This window comes from Quercus lobata, chromosome 5 (genome assembly GCF_001633185.2).
Source record: "Quercus lobata isolate SW786 chromosome 5, ValleyOak3.0 Primary Assembly, whole genome shotgun sequence".
NCBI lineage: Eukaryota > Viridiplantae > Streptophyta > Magnoliopsida > Fagales > Fagaceae > Quercus > Quercus lobata.
The window spans coordinates 8,863,993-8,883,131 of record NC_044908.1 but is presented as its reverse complement, the minus strand read 5'-3'; the positions used below and the strand labels follow the sequence as shown (position 1 = coordinate 8,883,131).

General features: G+C 33.6%; 1 protein-coding gene, 1 long non-coding RNA gene and 1 other non-coding gene across 3 annotated transcripts; all 3 read right to left on the bottom strand.

The window, feature by feature from the left end:
- Positions 1-265: 265 nt before the first annotated feature.
- Positions 266-4,167, bottom strand: LOC115988875. Its single transcript, XR_004091689.1, has 3 exons — positions 3,650-4,167; positions 2,508-2,568; positions 266-700 (listed from the first exon to the last, which is right to left on the bottom strand). It is a non-coding gene; the product is annotated as an uncharacterized LOC115988875 (long non-coding RNA).
- A 4,601-nt stretch (positions 4,168-8,768) lies between these two features.
- LOC115993441 lies at positions 8,769-8,914 on the bottom strand. The gene has a single exon (XR_004092977.1). It is a non-coding gene; the product is annotated as a small nucleolar RNA snoR111 (small nucleolar RNA).
- A 6,133-nt stretch (positions 8,915-15,047) lies between these two features.
- LOC115992641 (ankyrin repeat-containing protein BDA1-like) lies at positions 15,048-18,663 on the bottom strand. Its single transcript, XM_031116861.1, has 3 exons — positions 18,525-18,663; positions 17,392-18,099; positions 15,048-15,957 (listed from the first exon to the last, which is right to left on the bottom strand). The coding sequence occupies exons 1-3, from the start codon at positions 18,525-18,527 to the stop codon at positions 15,280-15,282; spliced, it is 1,389 nt and encodes a 462-aa protein (XP_030972721.1). The 5' UTR covers positions 18,528-18,663; the 3' UTR covers positions 15,048-15,279.
- Positions 18,664-19,139: the final 476 nt, after the last annotated feature.

Genomic DNA, 19,139 nt, shown 5'->3' with positions numbered 1-19,139 from the left:
CCTAAATTTCAATTGCAAAAAAAAAAAATAAATAAATAAATAAAAAATCACAATCCCGAAAAAGCTGCAATGATACAGAGAAAATTTGTTAACAACAAACCTCGTAGTGATAAACAAAATAGATATATTAGATTATACACACACCCAAGTTATGGAATTCATGAAACTTTTCACCCATTATTATGTAATCATCTATTCATAAAATAAATAAATAAAAGTAAATCATCTATAAGTACTCAAATCCAAAACACTAAGACATACACAATAAAAACAATCATACCGTAGATTATTCTTTTGAAGGTAGCCACATATATTTTTTGTTTTATTTCAATAATCTATAGGAAGTGAATCTTATGATTCACAATATTCATTATTGTGGAATTGACTAATCTCTGTCTTATTTACACTAAATGTATCACTTTTTGTAAATACAGGACTTCGTGTCCATTTTCTATTGTAACCTCTCTCAAGCCCATAGATATTAGAACCAAGTAGCCTAAAGCTAAACTATTTTTGTCAGTCCTACTCAAACTGTGGAAGCTTTCCCTCCAAACAGTAGCTAAGATGGGAATTCTACATCTAGGAACTTGCAAGATGGAAAAGCACATGACTCTTGTCCTTATCTTAACTCTAAAACTATAAAAGAGCAAGGTTCCTATACAGTTGTAGATTTCACATAACACAACCAATCAGCTTTGACCTGAGGAAGAAAAAAAATATATAGATAAGAGAAAGATTGGAGAGAGAAAAAAAAGTTATCATAATGAACCAACTGCAAATTATCTACCACATCAAGCATCAGTGCTACATAATGAAATATTGCAGATACTTAATTTTTTTTAGTATTCTCCTCAAGAAAATTCCAAATCTTCATTAAAGTAGAAGAGCCCAACAATCTAACATACATCATCCAAAATACGAAACCTATCAAACTCTAAGATGCATACTATAAGCCAATTAACAATGTGTCTGTTACCTAACCAAATCACCTTTCAAACCCAAGAAAAACCAGAATAAAAGGCTTCCAATCAGACAGACCAAGGGTACATACAAAAAATGTACATAACTCTATAGTGGAGGAGAAGTCACTAAGAAAGTCCTCACAAATTTCGTACACAATCATAAAGTAATCCCATTTCTATCTTAACAAAAAATACTCCAATGCTAAATAACAAAATGATACCAAAAAGTATAAAAATATACCTTAATATAAAAACATAACTTAATGCTTATTCCAGTGGCAAAAGCCTTAAAAAATGGACTTAGTACTAGGGGGGAGGATGAATACTATCAATGAAATTTTAAACTCTATCCCTAGTAACATACCAACCCCTTTTATCAGCAACATTTTCAAACCAATCTTTGACAACGCATGATTGCCAAAGTTCGCACATTGCCTTACTATCTGAATTTTTTTTTTAATAATAATTCTACTATTTAAGCCAGATGACTAAAGCAACCTTTACATAATATTTGGTACATTTATTTGTCTTCACTCTCTAAAAAAGTCCTTTGATTCATCTAAAGGTTGAGACTATATAACATTATTGGTCATTCACATATTAGACGACAATCAAAACTTATATAGTTGTTTGTCTTTTAAATATTTTCAAAGAAATTTACACTTAGCTCAATATACTTCACCTACTTTTTTTTGGAAAATGTCATCCAATAATGTAACATGACATTATTTATAAATAGCAAACCTAAAGCCAAGCAATATATTGATTATTAAATCCTTTCTATAAAATAGACATATATGTGACATGTCAATTTCTAACAGATTATATACCATCCCAAACCCAATAATATGGCACATTTATTCATGACCAATCTATTGTTAGATCCTATAAATAAATAAATAAAATTAAAAATTAAAAATAAAAAAAAAATAAAAAAAAAATAAAAACACCTATAAGAAATAAGGGAAAAGTAAGCAAGAAATACAGAAAGAAAATATGTGCAAAAAACATAAGAAAAAGAAAAGGGCTATCATGCCAACAACTGGCTGCTCTTTCATTTCCTAGTAAGTTTTCATTTTAATTTTTTGTACTCTTCCCTCACCTTAACTAATTAGTCACATAATAAATAATCTTCATTTGGATGTTGGCCCATATGCTTAATTTGAAAATAATAGTCTGACCTGTGTTAATTTGATAATCTTTATTTTGTTTTTGTTTTTGAATTTTTTGTTCTTTGTCATAAATCTATGTTTTGATGTTTTGTTTTACTTCCCATTTGATCAATTCCTTCCTTTCTCCTGACAATAGTTCCTCCAACGTTTTCTACCTTAACATAAAAACCTTAAATGTACCCATCTATTTTAAGTTCCAATTAAGTTCTTAAAATCTCCTCTTCTAAGATTTTCTTTTCCCAGAAAACATTTGCACTTATAGTCTTATTTGTGTTGCTGTTAAGGAAATCTTTGTCCTAAATCAAAGCAATTGCAAACGGAAAAGAGATTTCATTGAACAATGAAATAAGGTGGAAAATTTAGGCTATCATACCTTTCATTTTATTGTAGAGAACCCAACAGTAATTCTCCTATTAGAGAATCCAGTAACTTTTCTGGCAGGGAAAAAAATTTAAATTAGTGATTTAGATAAATGACATTTGAAAGTTTGAGAAGATATGCTAACTACCCATGAGGCGTTCAACAAAACCAAACGATGCCAACGAATTGCAGTCTGCAGTATTTACAAAGTTTTTTTTTTTTTTTTAAGATAAAGATAGAAATTTTTTTTGATAAAAGGGAAATCCATGTAAAAACACATAACAACCTTGTAAGCATAAATACAGGGGAACAAAGACCTATTCTGCAGAAAACAAAATATGCAACAAAATAAATACAGTCCATGGACATACAATACAAAAACAGCAATAGATATTAGAATTACCCCCTGTAAGCACAGATTATGCAGAAAATCCTAAACCTGTTCTGCAGAAAACAAAATATGTAGCAACAAAAATACAGCCCATGGACATACATCACAGAAACAGCAACAAATATTACACTCAGTCCCCTGTAAATAGAATTCAACAGATATTACACTCATAGCATTCTCAATTTTCATCAATCTTGTATTCCCAAAATAAGGCTGCACTGAACAGAACGGCAATCTAAGGCAAATGAATTGCAATCTACATTTACAATCGAGTTCAAATTTAGAATCACATATATTACAACACTTGCAATTCATGTTGATATAAGAGTCTTAGGATGCTCAGAGATTATAAAACCATAACCTATATACAGAAAAATTAAATCTCTCATAATCTGAAATAAAACAGAAAATTAAGTAAATAAGAAAAGGGTATGAAGAAAAGAAATTGGTGCATAACTCTTAACCTTTGTTATGCTACAATTTAATGAATTCAAATTTCAGGTGCAAACAAGAACTAAACCTAACAAAAATCTACCAAACAGGGGAAAAAAAGTTCTAATCAAAAAACAATAATCAACAAAACAAAACCCAAGAAATTAAAATTAAGAACAGAATTTCCAATGATTTGCCTTTCCATCTACAAACCCAAAAAAAGAAAAGCTAAAGAAAAACCCATTACTTTTTTATTACACAGATCGGAATTGAAATCAATCAATGACAAATGAAATCTACAACTGAATCCAAGAGAGAGTTAAAACAAAAACCTAAATTTGTACTTGGAGTGCGGAGTGAAACGATTGGAAGCCAGATCCACATCAACAACATCCCCTGCTATAGGCAGCGGCTATAGTGCTCTTTGAATCCTCGCCGTACTTCGCATCGGAATCGACAGTGGTTACAGAAGGCTGATCGGAAGCCTCATCGGTTGGTTCTTCCTTTTCTTCTTCTTCGAGGCGCTCTGATGGGCGTGACAGCAGTAGTAGTGTCATCGTCTAGGGTTTGTTTAGGGTTTTCGTCTGTAGTAGTAGTAGGGTTGAGATTGAGTTGGTCTAATGAATCGGTGGCCAATGTGTGAGAGAATCGGAGATGGCACCTCTGATCGCTTACTTCTTTCTCATCTAAGTTTTGGATTTTGTTTTTCATCTTCCTTCTTCTTCTGCTTCTTTTTCTGGAAAAATCGAAAAGCAAAAAGATCGTTTTAGCGTAACTGGAAACAAAGTGTTTTTGAAAGGAACTGGGAAGCGGGTTTTTTTTTTTTTTTTTTTTTGATCGGAAACTATGGGCTCTCGCTCTCTGTTTATCAGAGTCTCTCTCAGTCTCTTTCAATTTAATGGTGTTTCTGTTTTTAAACTGTGTGCACGGTAAATGGGTAAAATTTAAGGCGCTCAAACGGTGCAACATACGCTGTTTTGTAACTTTAAATTGCACATATGTCTGAATTTAAGATAGACAATTATCGTATTTGTCAATATCTCCTAATCTACTTTCTCTCAGCTTCTGCTATTATATATGTAAATATATATATATATATCACTTCAAAAAAAAAATTCCTATTATAATTAAATAATCAATATCTCAAACCAATAAGAAAATAAATAAATCAAACACAAAAATACCAAGTGAAGGACCAAATGTAGCAGCGTGAAGAGGGTAATGTAATGGGATCTGGATCCTCTCCATTTTCCTTTGAAATGGAGAGACTCCAGTTCACGGTAGGGATTTTATTTTAAATGATCCACGCTCAAAAACATGCCACGTCATACCTTAACCCATTTATCCCAAACCACACTTAACTACACTTGAACTAGAGGCTCTTTTAACTCAACCGGATCCTTCAGCTACCCAAAAAAACAAAAAACTCCCTCTTCAGATCTTTCTCCACCCAAAATTCAAAAACTCTCTCACACCATTGCTCAATCTCCCCATGGCTACAGCTAGCAGCCACTGCGTCCCACACCTCCACTACCGGCGGAGTTCCGGTACGTTCCTATCTCTCTCCTTCGGCCGCTGGAGGTGCTATCGTCGGTGCCACCACCACTGGTGGCCGCCGGGTCCTCCTCTCTTTCTCTCTATTGTCTTTTCTCTTTTATTTTTCTTTTTGTTTCTCTTTTTATTTGCCTTTTAGAAGTGACTGAATCCCTTAGAGTTTTGTTTAGTGACTGGTTTCCTTTTGAGTACAAAGCTTGATGATCTGCTTTGGGTTTGAAAAATTAGGGCATGATGTATGCTAAAAATCATTATGAAATTTCTCCTTTTTTTTCCAAATTTTTTTAGGTATCTGTTCCTTTTCTAAATTTGGATTGACTATGCAGATGGGTATTTTGCCAGTGGATAATATATTTTGTTTCTTGTTGTCCATTTTAAAGATATAAACTGTGGCTCTTGATAGGTAATGAGGTACAGTGTTTGTGAGCTTAGAATTCTTGATTTGTTATGCACAACTGGTTTTCTAAGCTATATTGCTACTCACACTCTTATTTGCTTATCAAAAAGTTTTTTTCCCTCCTTTCTTGATTTCTTTGTCAAAGATTTCCTCCTTTAATTTTTTTTTCGTTTTTTGCTATAAATAATTTCTTGTGTAATTTTTTGAATTTTTTTCTTTCCTTGATTTCTTGTTTTTGTCCAGCACAGAAGCTTTAAATAGTTAAGCATACTGTGAATTTAATTGGCTTGTCTTGAAATCAAAATCGTGCCAAAAAAATTTCACCTGCATTTGCCACTAAATACCTTGGAGCTTGCCTTGGTCCCCTTTTCAGTTATTGGGGTGTAATTTTGCTTCAGCACCTTTTTTTTTTTTAGTAGGTGAATATCTTATCTTTGCTTCTCCTTAATGCAAAATGCATTTGGCATTGTCTGATTGCCCCCATCAAATTTGGGCTATGCAGCTATTATATTTTGTCATTGATTACAAAGAAATTAAAAGTATCTCTTGAACATTCAGACTATATGATCTGCTTTGTATTTCACAGTTTCACTTTTAATTTTGGTCCTTTAGCTGAGTTCTTAATATGGAAGTTCCTAAGCTAAACCCTCAACAAATTTACATATTTAGTAGTCATAGTGATCTTATAGCTTCACCTGTGCCTGCTGTTAGTTTGAAATTTTGATATATGTTTATCAGCTTATCATTAAAATCACTCTTTGTTATTTTGTTAGGTTGAATGGCATGATTAAATGGATGCTATACCCAATATGGGAAGCTGCTGCCGTTGATGAATGGTTATACAATGGTGGTCCTTATGAGCTAATTGTTCTACCACCAAGAGCGAGAAAAGGCAGCTGCTGGAGGTGGAGGGGGATTAGTGCTAAATTTTAGATTGTTTGTTAGTGTAGACCACATGTTCTCACTCTTGTATAAGTTCTTTATACAAGTTCTACCATTCTGGTGAAATCTTGTAGAAAAATATATGTTTTGGATATATGTAGAAACTTTGTTAAGGTACTGTGTGCTGTGCTTGGTAGTGTGTGGGTGGTGCCTAGTAGTGTGATGAGGTGTGCCTGTTGGGGTGATAAAGGGTGTGTGTACTTGGCTATATTGAGGCATGTGCGGTGCAGGTGCATGATGTGAAGCTTAGTAAGTGATCAAATAGTGAGAGTTAGTTAGGCAGTTGTTAGTGGTAGTTACATTTGGTATTACTGAGATTGTAATTGTATATAGCCCCCAATTTTGGGATGATAATAAACAAGTTTGGAATCAATTCAGTTACTCTCCTTTCTCTTTCTTGTTCTTACTCTGTTGGAGGTGGTTACCCTCAAAGTAACCAACATCTCATTCTTTCCATTCTCCAATTCTTGCCATTACTTTCTTGAACAATCAAGCTCTTAACAAACTTCAACACTTTACCTTTAGTAGCCACTTGTATGATTCAAAAATTGTTTTGAATGGAAGTATTTTGCTTAGGCATAATCTTATTCATTACACTTCGGCTTCAACTTGCATCCTTGTAGAATTTGTGAATGTAATTTTTAGGTTCCATGAATGTGCATATTTTTAGGTTCTTTTTGAGTGAAATAATAGCCTTGTAATCAAAGTGTATATTTTAACAAAGCTTTGTTTATTTTTGGATCAAACTCTTCCATCAATTTATGACCATACAGGCATCATCAAAATTGTTCAATTTGAAGCATTACAAGAAATTAGAAATAAAAGGCACACAATCAATTACATTTTATTACATTCTCAAACCAATATCAATAAAAGAATAACTATATTTTATTACATTCTTCTTGGTTTGTACTCTAAATCTATGTAAAAGTTTTTGTAAATGAACATTTTTGTAAATGAACATGAAAACTAAGTGTCAAAACTAAAGAATTCATTCAGTGTTTCATTTATACTGAAAATTAGCCTATTGACAGCAAGATACATGGCTTCAATGCTTCATGGAATGCTTCAAAACATTTTTCTGGCAAGATACATTGAACTTCAAGGCCAATAGTTGTTTTCTGCACTGTTTGTGTTTCTGCATAGTTGTGTTTCTGCACTGTTTGTGTTTCTGCATAATTACCTGTTTGTGTTTCTGCACTGCTTGTGTTTGTGTTTCTGCACCGTTTGTGTTTCTGTTTCTGCATAATTACTGTTTCTGTTTCTGCACTGTTTGTGTTCTGCATTGCTTGTGTTTGTGTTTCTACACTATTTAAAAACTGGTGCATTGGTGAATGGTTGTTATGATTGCATCTTGGTGAATGGTTGTTAACTTTAAAAACTGGTGCATTGGTGAACGGTTGTTAATAACTTTTAATTTTTAAGAACTGCTGCTGTGAATGTGACAAATAATAATGGTGAATGGTTGTCATGATTGCATCTTGGTGCATTAGTTATTATATAGTCAACCTGCATATTCAGCTGAGGAGTTAATCTGCTTCTTTCTTATGGTTCCCAATAATATCACAAACAAGCCTTTTAAGGTGCTATTCAAACTGCTTTGATGTTGAGTGCACACAAGGCACAAACACTTCACAACAATGCAATAAATTGGTATACAAGTCATAGATTAATTAAAAAGACCATGTTCTATTGCTGAAGTCTCAGATTACAGTGAGAATTACACCAAAATTCAGGCCTTTTCCCACTAATACATACCAACACAAATTCAAGCCAACACATACCAACACAAGCATTCTGCCAAAACCTACCAACATACACCAAAATTATGGCATTTTCCCACTAATTCCTACCCACCTAATGACCCATTTTCCCCCCACCTATTTAGCCAACAAAAGAAGCATCAAGCAGAGTAGCATCCCACTTATCACCAGAGACTGCCCCAGGCAAATGAGCAACATCTTCTCTCTCTTCCTGTAGCCTCTGCTCCGTTTCCTCTTCAACCAAAATCATGAAAAACAACAACAAATAGTATTAGCAAAATCTGGTTACAGCCAATCCAACACTTGTATTAGCAAAATACTAAAATCCTTGAAACTAAAAAAGACCCACTAAAGAAAATAGCTATAAAATAAAAACCCTTGTGCTCTTGATCTTCCAAAACTAAAAAGCATTTGCACCCTTGTGCTATCACATAAACAACATACACTGAAGAAAAACCAATTGCACTCCACGGATCAATTTCCTCTTGAATCAATATAACAAGCAAAAACACAAGAACCAAAAGTAAAAAACAAACATCTCTAATAAAGGCAGACTTGTGTACTCGAACCACTCTTCGGCCCCTTGAAATGCTTATGATTCCAACCACAACACACATTACAAAAGAAGCACCATTGCCAAGAGAAAGCAGAGTAACCCAGCAATTGTAGGAGACAATTTTAGTAAACTTGATAAGCTTTCAAGTGAAGAACAAAAGTACCCAGAAACTGAAAAGAAATTTAAAAACTTTACAAAGAAATTTTTTTTTTTTGATAGATAAAAATATAAATAAATAAATGTGGACGAGCAAGAATCAGACCACCAATCCAAAAAATGACGACTGAAACAATATCTCGGCCGTTGATTTTGTTCTACCTCGGTGTTCTCCACAACGCAGAGGGATTCAACGCAGAGACATACAAACTGTCTCTCATTTCTTTTAAAACAGAACAGAGGCTTTTGATTCCGACAAAAATTAAGAACAAGAAAATAATGAAAAACCTTTATAAAAATTAAATAGACCCATTTGAAACCCTAACCCTAAAAACGAATTTGAGGCGAGAAAAGAAGATTGGCAGTTTACAAAGAAATTTAAAAACCCAGAAACTTACCTAGAAATTTGGAAACCCATAGTCTGAGGTGAGCGAGGAGCTGCGTTCGTGGGTAAGGGATCGTGCTTGAATCCTGTATGCCTCATGAGTCATGACCCACGAGCTTGAATCCATGAGAGCAAGGAGCTGAGTTCGTGGGTTAGGGATTTCAATCTGTGTGGTGAGCGAGGAACTGAGCGAGGAGCTGAGTTAAAAGCTTGATCAAATCGTAGATATCCTCACCGTGACGGCGAGGCGAGAGAGAAGTGGGTTTCTTTTGTTTGTGTTTCGAACCATGACGGCGAGGCGAGAGAGAAATGGGTTTGAAATATTGAGAAGAGAGTGAGAAAGAGAGTTTGAAATATTGAGATGGGTTTGATCTCAGATGGGTTAAGTTTGAAATATTCAGATGGGTTAAGTGTCTAACCCCAGTTAAGTGTGTGGTTTGGGTTTTAAATGACGTGGCACGATTTTTACCATTGATGCTCTCCATGGGAAATCCTCACCGTGTACTGGAGCCTCTCCATTTCAGAGGGAAATGGAGAGGATCCGGATCCAATGTAATGGGAGTCCAACTTAACTTAATTGTTAGGTAGTCTTGGAAAGCCACTTATTTTTTATATTTTTTTAGGGACAATCTTGGAAAGCCACTTCACTTGAGCTTGAATTCAGGCCTCTCATACTTGAAGAGTTGAGGTGCGTCAAAACATGTACTTGACTGCACCGCTTCACTAGCAATCGAGAGGCAATCTTGGTTAATCTAGTAGGTTGGACTTCCCAAAGTGAAGCTGGGCCTAGGCGAGGTTCTCACTCATGAAGACGACCTTGGATTATAATTTACACCTATTCACTCCTTTTGGGTTTTTTTTTTTTTTTTTTTTTTTTTGGAAAAACCTCTTCACTTTTTTTAAGCATTAAATAAATTTAAAACAACCTAGGCAACGATACTAGAAAACATTATTGTTGTGGAATCTATCACCACTTTGATTATGCATCATCACACTATTATTTTGTTACATTAGTAATTGTGAAAAAAATGTTTCCTAAGCTTATTGTTGCAGAAATCTTTCTTTATGTTGCTATGAAAATTAAAAATAACAGTGTTTTTACATGGGGAAAATGACCAATACCAAGATAAGACCCATTTTTTCTCATATTAATTTAATGATTTAGCCCAATACAAATTTCTAACATATTAGCTAATGTGATACCAAACCTAAAAATATTTAATTACATATTTGAAATTAATAATTATTTGTAAAGATTCATGGATCAGTTCAACCCAAGAACAGCCCATTCACTATTTTTCGATTGAGTGGACCCCGGACCCGCACATAAATTGCCATCTATCAATAGGGGTCCATTCGATGAGCCTAAAGGTATGACTTCCTGTACCAAGCTTGCAATAAGCATTTGGAGATTTTTTTTAGTATAAGTGGAACTTCTTCCCTCCCTTTTCCCTGCAAATCCATTCATTTTTTAAAAATAAATAAATAAGGGTTATGTGATTTATCTTACCCTCCAAAGTCTCTTCAAAACTCTTCCGCCCCCTATTAAAAAAATAAAAAAATAAAAACATCTAAACAAAGTTAATTAGACACTCTACTCCCCTCTCCTCTTTCAAGCCAAACATATTCTAAAGAATCGTAGATCATTTTACTCAATTATTTTTTTTCCCAACAAGAATTGCTAATAACAAGCTATCACTTAGAATCTAGTGTAGAAGTATTTAAAAGATGTTGTGAACATAACATTTTTCACTTTTTTTTTTCTTATTTGATAAAAAAATACTAATGCTTTTTGGAGCGCATCCTTATGGAGAGCATGTCGGGGGATTATTCCAACAAAAGTTAATCTCTCTGAGAAAGGAGTGATCTCTTCGGACTGAGTATGAATCTTGCTGGGACAATTTTGAGTTAGTTTGCCAAATTTTATGAAGCCATACAGAGGTGCAAGTATGCAACAAGCCAGCTTGGAGGTCGTTCATGGTACCGCGATCTGATGCCAAAGACAATGGTGCATGATTTTAGAGATGACTTTTATTTGGCTTACAAGCGAATAAAGATGTAATTATTTGAGAGAGAGAGAGAGAGAGAGAGGAATGCTATCAGACATCCATTAACGACAATATAATATCATTATATACTTCATCACGTATACCTGTTGTAAACTACATCCAGATACATATGATGTTATTTGAATTTTCACTCCAAAAAGAGAGTCTTTTGGCACAATATTATAAAAATTAGAGTTTATTAGGTTTATGTATACTGTGCAAAGTTTTATAGCTAAATGAGGAGAGATGCAATTTTCGGTATTGGTGATGCCGAAATACAAGTAAAAGAAGAGGGAGAAACTGACAAATCTGATATAATTTTGGTATTTCGGTATCCATGTTGCCGAAATTCAAGAAAAATGTGGAGAGAGAAACTGACATGAATTTCGTCAGTTGGATTGCCGAAATTCAATTTCCGTTAGATTCTTCTTTTCGTTAGTTTTCCGTTTGGTTAGTTTATTTTTATTTTAAAAAAATTGATAAGCGCAGCCCAAGAGGATTGAACCCTTGCGCAAGGGTTGTTCCACATTAGAAGCAACCAGCAGACTACCGCGCAACTTGTTCAACATATATGGGAACTAAATTAATTTATTCTAAACCTGGTATTTCAAAAACACAAAAAAAACACACATTTTTTTATATACTTTCCAAAAATTGATAATTATGATAAAAAAAAATGGTAAATTGAAATTATAGTTCATCCACGATGATGTCAAAATTAATTAATATTAACTAAATAAAAATAACAATTTTGTAAAAAGTAGTAACCTTAATTAAAAAGGACAAAATTTAGTTATAAAATAGGTTGTAGCCTATGGTTATAACCTTACTCAATAAATTTTTATTGGAGGTGAATTTTGACAAATTCAGTAATAGATTACATCTTCTTTTTATATCCTTTATACTTGCAAAAATTTTAGAAAATTAAAGATCAATAACTATATCATCAATAAATTGTTTAAAATTGAAAACTATTGTAGTTTAAAATTATGCATAAAATATAAGCTTATAAATCATATAGTAAATAATATTCGATTGACACAAAATTTGACATGTGCATTAAAAGCATAAATGACATACAATTCAACGGTTAAATTATCAAAATATGCAGTAATATTTTATTTTATTGAGTAAGGCTACAACCAATTTTGTAACTAAATTTTGTCTAATTAAAAAATTATTGAAAAAAATTTGAATATTTTACAAACATATTAAATGAATTAAAAAAGAAGATGATATTGTTAATATTTTTAAATTTAAGATAAATTTTGTTATTTATTTTATATTTGTGGGGCCCAAATGATTTATGGGCCAGGCCCATCTACCCGGGAAGAATCCAAAGGCCCAAGCCGAGGAGGGCTATGGTCCAAACTCGACAAGATAGCCTTTGGATACCGCCGAGGGCAGTTCAGTCCTCGGCAGACCCAAAGTACCCCCAGAAAGAAGGGTAAAAACGGTATAGGACTGAAACTTGGAAGAAAGATCTAAAATATCCAGGGAAAGCTGCTGTTACTGCCATTTAATGCTCTGAACCTGACAGAGCCGCATTCTTTGGCTTTTACAACCATCCCAAACGACTTTGGGTATGGACTGACGGGACAAGTATCAGCCTTGGAAATGTTGATCCTATACGTGGATGAAGGATAGTGGACGCAGGCGAGTATAAAAGGAAAGGTAAGGAACCTAGGGAGGGGGGTTGGGAAAAATGGCCAAAAACCAGAGCCTCCCAGCCCACCTCCAGGAGAAAGACTCCAGGGGTGAAGGAAAACTTAACCTTGTATGAACACCGCGAAAAACCCACCGCCTGTCGATCAAGGCCTAGCCTTCCAAACCCACGCTCTACAAATGATATTGTTAGGGCCTTTTCACGTGCGAACCCGACACTGTTACGGTCCGCCCCGAATCGTGTCCTTACAATATTATTTTAATAGTATATCATAATAATTTTTTTAGTAATCAAAGTTGGCAATACAAGTCATACTTGCATGATGTGGCTTGAGTTGTATAGCATAATTTTTCCATGACTTTTTTTTTTCTTTTGAAAATTCGTATGGCTCGTTATAAATAGATTAAAATTGGTAATATAGTTTAAATTTTTGGAAAATAATATTTTATTTCAAGAGTAAAAATTAAAAAAAAAAAATTTTTAATATGTATTAATTTACATCTATTATAATTTGGAATTACTACATTTTCTAATCACAAAAAATACCTAGGGGTATGATGAGTGTTATGCGTTTGTGGTTGAAATAATGTTTTTATCACAACCCTAGGTATTTTTGTGATCGAAATATATAGTAATTCTAAATTACAATGGATGTAAATTATTAATATTTACCCAAAAAAAAAAAAAAAGTCTCTAAGCACACGTACGAGTGCGTGCTCAAAGGCTAGTATTCCGTAATTATCATGCGCTTCTTAGAAGCTTTCTGTTTTTTTAAGAGATTACTACATTTTGTAATCATAAAATACATATGATGAATATTGTGTGTTTGTGGGTGAAATAATTTTTTTTTTTATCACAACTCTAGGTATTTTTACAGTTCTATCCTCAAGTTTTGTATGGTTGGGATTATTAATACTTATCATGCGCGTACTTAGAAACCCTTTTATTTTTTTTCCTAAAGGCTAATGATTTACATTCATTATAATTTGGAATTTCTACATTTTTCAATCACAAAAATAACTAGGGTGTGATGAGAATTATGTGAAAAAAATTATTTCACCCATAAATGCCTGAATCTCATCATATCCTGGGTATTTTTGTAATTGAAAAATGTAGAAATTCCGAATTATGATGAATGTAAATCATTAACCTTCAGACAAAAAAAAAAATTTCAATTGTTATTTTTATTTAGTTAATATTAATTAATTTTGACATCATCGTGGATGAACTATAATTTTAATTTACCATTCTTGTTATCATAACTATCAATTTTTGGAAAGTATATAAAAAAATGTGTGTTTTTTTGTGTTTTTGAAAACTTGAAATACCTACCAGGTTTAGAATAAATTAATTTAGTTCCCATACAAGTTGCGCGGTAGTCTGCTGGTTGCTTCTTATGTGGAACAACCCTTGCGCAAGGGTTCGATCCTCCTGGGCTGCGCTTCTCATTTTTTAAAAATAAAAATAAACTAACCTAACGGAAAACTAACGAAAAAAAGAATCTAACGGAAATTGAATTTCGGCAATCCAACTGACGAAATTCATGTCAGTTTCTCTCTCCACATTTTTCTTGAATTTCGGCAACATGGATACCGAAATACCAAAATTATATCAGATTTGTCAGTTTCTCTTTCTTCTTTTATTTGTATTTCGGCATCACCAATACCGAAAATTGCATCTCTCCTCATTTAGCTAAAAAACTTTGCACAGTATACATAAACCTAATAAACTATAATTTTTACAATATTGTGCCAAAAGACTCCCAAAAAGACGCAAAAAAGAAAGTAGTAAACGCAAATTAAAAAAATAAATAAAGAAAAAACTAGTTATACTTATCCAGCATTGATGCTTATTGAAGAGGACACAACCTGCTATATATGTCACTTTTCTTTGTGTTCCAACCACTATTGCGAATGAGTTCTTCTAGCACCATTATTTTTGTTACCATTCTATGGGTCTGTTTGGATAGAACTTATTTTGCTGAAACTGAAAACTTAAAACACTGCAGCAAAATAATTTTTAAATGTGTAAATAGTACTGTAAGACCCATATTTAATGAAAAAATTGATAAAAAATGAAATTTGTGGGTCCATGAACAGTGCACGGACCCACTGATTGACAGAAAAGTCAAAAAAAAGGGGCCAAACAGTACTGAACAGTACTCTACTGTTCCGCTTGTCCCCTGAAACGCGTGTAGAAAAAAAAAAGAAAGCAAAACGCATAACGCAAAACGCATAACTCTGGATCCAAACTTACACTATGTAACAAATTGTGAATGACTGTCTATCATATCAGAATTTTGACAAAAATCTTAGAACGAAAATTGTGTTCACAAATTTCTTCATGCCATGTTGGGCCAATGATGTTTTCCTTACTTTTATCGCTTAACCAACCAAGAGAGAAAACGGATTGCATGAGTCAGAATCACCATAGAAATCACAGCAATCAGACTACCCATAACACATCTTTGTACGAAAAAGGTCGACATCTCTTCTTCAAACAGTGTGTCCGGGGTCACCATGTAGAATGCAACTAAATAGGATACAGCCAGTGATATGAGAGTTGTACATAGAGCAAATGTCAGGAGGGACACAAACTTTATTCTTGATTGGGAATCCACTAATAAGCAAGAAGGTGACACTGAGAGATGCAACGAAAGAGATAGTATTGCTAATTGAGAAATAAAGGTATCTCATATTCGTAGTACCCCCATAGGCAAACACTGAGTTTCCAGCATAACATGGATTACGTGGGGTGCATACAGGATTCCCTTTACTATCAGTAAAATCGGTAGTGTTTGCTTGCCAAACACCGCCTGGGGGTTTAGCTATATTTTGGAAAGCGATAGTTGTAATCACAGTAGCCACCACCATTATTGCGCCACGATTATCTTCTACCCAATCACCCTGGTATTTCAAATACTTTAACCAATTCTTCCTTAACGGTATTGGTTCTACTGATTCATGATGACCAACAGCAACTGCCGATAATGGTGAGAGATTATTCACTCTTTCAACTCTAGCACCTACATCCATTAAAATATTTCTAATGGTGAAGCTTTTGAAATCTTTTGGACAGTTCTGCTCCAACATTTGTAAGGCTGTAAAACCCATGTAGTTTAGGGAATCTACTTCTTCTCCCACTTTAGACACTGAAAGCAAATATTTTACTGTCTGCAAAAACCTCAAGTGTTACATATATATTGAAATTTTTTGTTTTTTGAGAAGCATAAGCTAAAATGATTAATGCTAAATAGACAGAGCAAAATGGAGGATTTAATAGGAGATGATCGTATCCAGAAATTTTATCTATTAGCCAAAAAGTAGATGTTGCAAGATATTCAACAAATGAAGAAAATGGTTATTAAACCGGATACAATATTTTTAGTCCAACTTCTGAATCAAAGCCAAATGTGGCGTTTTAGATTAGAATCTCATCATTTGTATGATATTATACTTTATTGCAAGTTCCTCCACAACCAAAAATAGAATTTCCAAATTAATCAGAGACAGAATAGAATTTGTGAAGATTTTTTGGCAAAATATATAGGGGCGCGACATAGAAAGCTGATTTTATAATGTTGGTATTGTAGGCGAAAGCAAAGCAGAATGAACTACGAGATCATGTGTATAAAAAAAAACATCTTCAATTAGAAACCAATCTCAATTATAAAAGTACAATTAATATAATTATAAAATCATACCATCAATTTTAATTTTTCTTGTCTATACAATTATATAAAAATACTAGGTTTTCTTCTTTCTTATCTTATATTACTAGATGTCATGAGATATGTAAATGAGAGATCAATTTGGCTATCAAAATCAAATCACTATGAAGCTTAGATACAAGGAAGAGTTGAAGAAGCGGTTGCAGTAATAGCTAGAAGCTTAGATACAAGGAAATTACTTGCATTGGAGGTCTAATAAGTTTGATTATATGGCAACAATTTCATAGTGGACTTGAGAAGACTGGAATAGGCCTTGAAGTGATTTGACTTCTTGAAAATTTTCTCATCTCTTGTATAATTGTGTTCATGCTGTGGTTGTTGTTATCTTTTATCAGTGGTATTGTTGAATACTATGCTTAATTAACTACCTGATCATTAATTGGATCAATTAGTTAAAATTGGTAATTAAGTTGTGTCAGAGTCTAAATGTAACTCACAATATATTAGTGAACATGGACCTTAAGGCTTATATTTATTCTTAAGGAAAAAGAGAATATTTTCACTATTTTATTTTTACCTTATTTATTAGAATTTCCATTTTGTACTCTTTTTACTTATTTGGATCTTGAGTTTTAAAACTCCAAAGTTAGCATCTACACTAGTACAAAGTATTCAGACACTACCTTTAATCTAAAAATTTTAAGCTAATAGGTATGCGTCTAATAATCGTATATCAATATCTAATTAATGTGAAACTCAACCAATTAAATTAACCAATCACATATACATTCCAATATCACACATAAATATTGTAAAATCATCTGAGATCCAAAAATATAAAATAGTGTATATGGAGCAATCTACTTGACTTCCAATTTATGCTACTTGACATAAAATATATTTTATATAGATAATGCAAGATATAAACTAAATGTACCTCAATTTGCCTTAGCATCACAGCTAAATGCAAGATGGTGTTGCCGCCTTCATGATCTTTGAAATTGAGAAATTCTCCTTCATCACTTACAGAGTCAACCAATAGTTTAAGAGCCTCCAATTGGTTATATTTAACACATAAGTGCAAAGTAGTCTCTTTCCAATTGAGCATAACCCGAGTTGAGTCAGGCCGCACTGCAATTAACGCCTTCACAACCTCAATCCGTCCTCTCATGGCTGCATAATGGAGAGGAATTTTGCCATCTTCATCATAAATCGAGCATGTATCTTCATTTGCATGTAACAATTCTTTGACAATCTCTATGTGGCCCTCAGCAGAAGCCAAGTGAAGAGAGCAACGTTTATGGGAGTCCAACTCAACAGCAAGGTGAGGATTTTGAGCTAAAAGAATTCTAGTGAAATCAAGATGGCCAAGCAGAGCTGATATGTGTAATGGGGTTTCACTGAAAGAGGTCAAAGAAATTTTATAGAGGATTCGTGGGTCTTTATCAATCAGGCTTTTCAATGTGGTTGTACAACCACTCGCTGATGCGTTGTAGAGATGAACAATATCATCTCCTCCTTCATTTGTTATTTCCATTGTTGTATCATCTCTACATCCACTTCCGGTTGCCTTGTAGAGATCTATCACATCATCACCTTCACGTCTCATTTGAGTCATTTCCATCCTCTCTCCAGTGTTTGTGAACTGTGATTACAGGAAAGAAGCATATAAATAGATGAATGTAGCAAAGTTATTAATTCTGTTCCATTCCGGCTAGAATGATCAGAAAATGATGCTCCAGCAGTATCTCTAACAGTATAGGCAAACACAAAATTCTCTGTATTTAGAGTCTAAACACAAAATGATGCTCCAGCAGTATCTCCAAATTTCAAAAAGTTTTTTTCGCTAATGAACACCCACACCTCTTTGGCCGAAGATAAAAAATTAACACATCACATTAAAATATTCAAATTTTACCCGGTTACAAATCAAACCAAGTACTCATTTCGCTCTCAAACGTCTCCAAATTGAAGAGGGAGACACAATCAAAACAAAGACAAAACACAATCTTTCATATAAAACTAATCAAATTAATTAGGAAAAAAATAAATAAAGAACTCCGATCTGACCATCTTGGCGACTAGGCCATATATCCTTGGAGGTGGAGAGGACCAGCTGCAGTGGAGCAGAGGAAGTGAGAAGTGAGGATGATCTCTCTTCCGTGTCTCTCTCTATGCGCGCGCGTGTGTGTGTGTGTGTGAAGTGAGAACTGGAGATGAGTTTTAGACGAAGAGGTAGAGAAATTTCTATACCTATATATAAAAAAGGTGAGTTGAGACGACTTCTCAAGTGACCTTTTGTTAAAACGGCAAGCCAAGTTTGAAGCCAGCAGATTTTTTGGAACTCTAAAAACATCAACATTTGATTAAATTTATTTGATTGCCACTACCTTCGTTTGTGAGCTAAATAAAAATGAGCCTTTATTTTAGTCTTCTTATTGTGTCATGTTTATAGTGCTGGCTGCCAGATATGTACAGGTACCTTAACCTTTTTATTTTTTAAAACTTTAAATTAGATGAGTAAACAAGCGTGGATAGTTTCATCATTTTCCCTCTACATTTTTTATCTTATCCCTTTGCTTGAGGTGTTTGACACTCAACTACTTTACTGATAGATACAAAGTGAAGCAACACGGTAAGGGAGAGAAATAGTGAGTCACGGAGAGACAAGAAAAAAGAAAAAAA

Bases quoted from the DNA above. Each gene is read 5' to 3' on its own strand.
- LOC115992641 (XM_031116861.1), bottom strand. The intron at 15,958-17,391 runs GTACATTTAGTT...AGGTTTTTGCAG, and splicing joins TGATGCTAAGGCAAATTGAG to ACAGTAAAATATTTGCTTTC.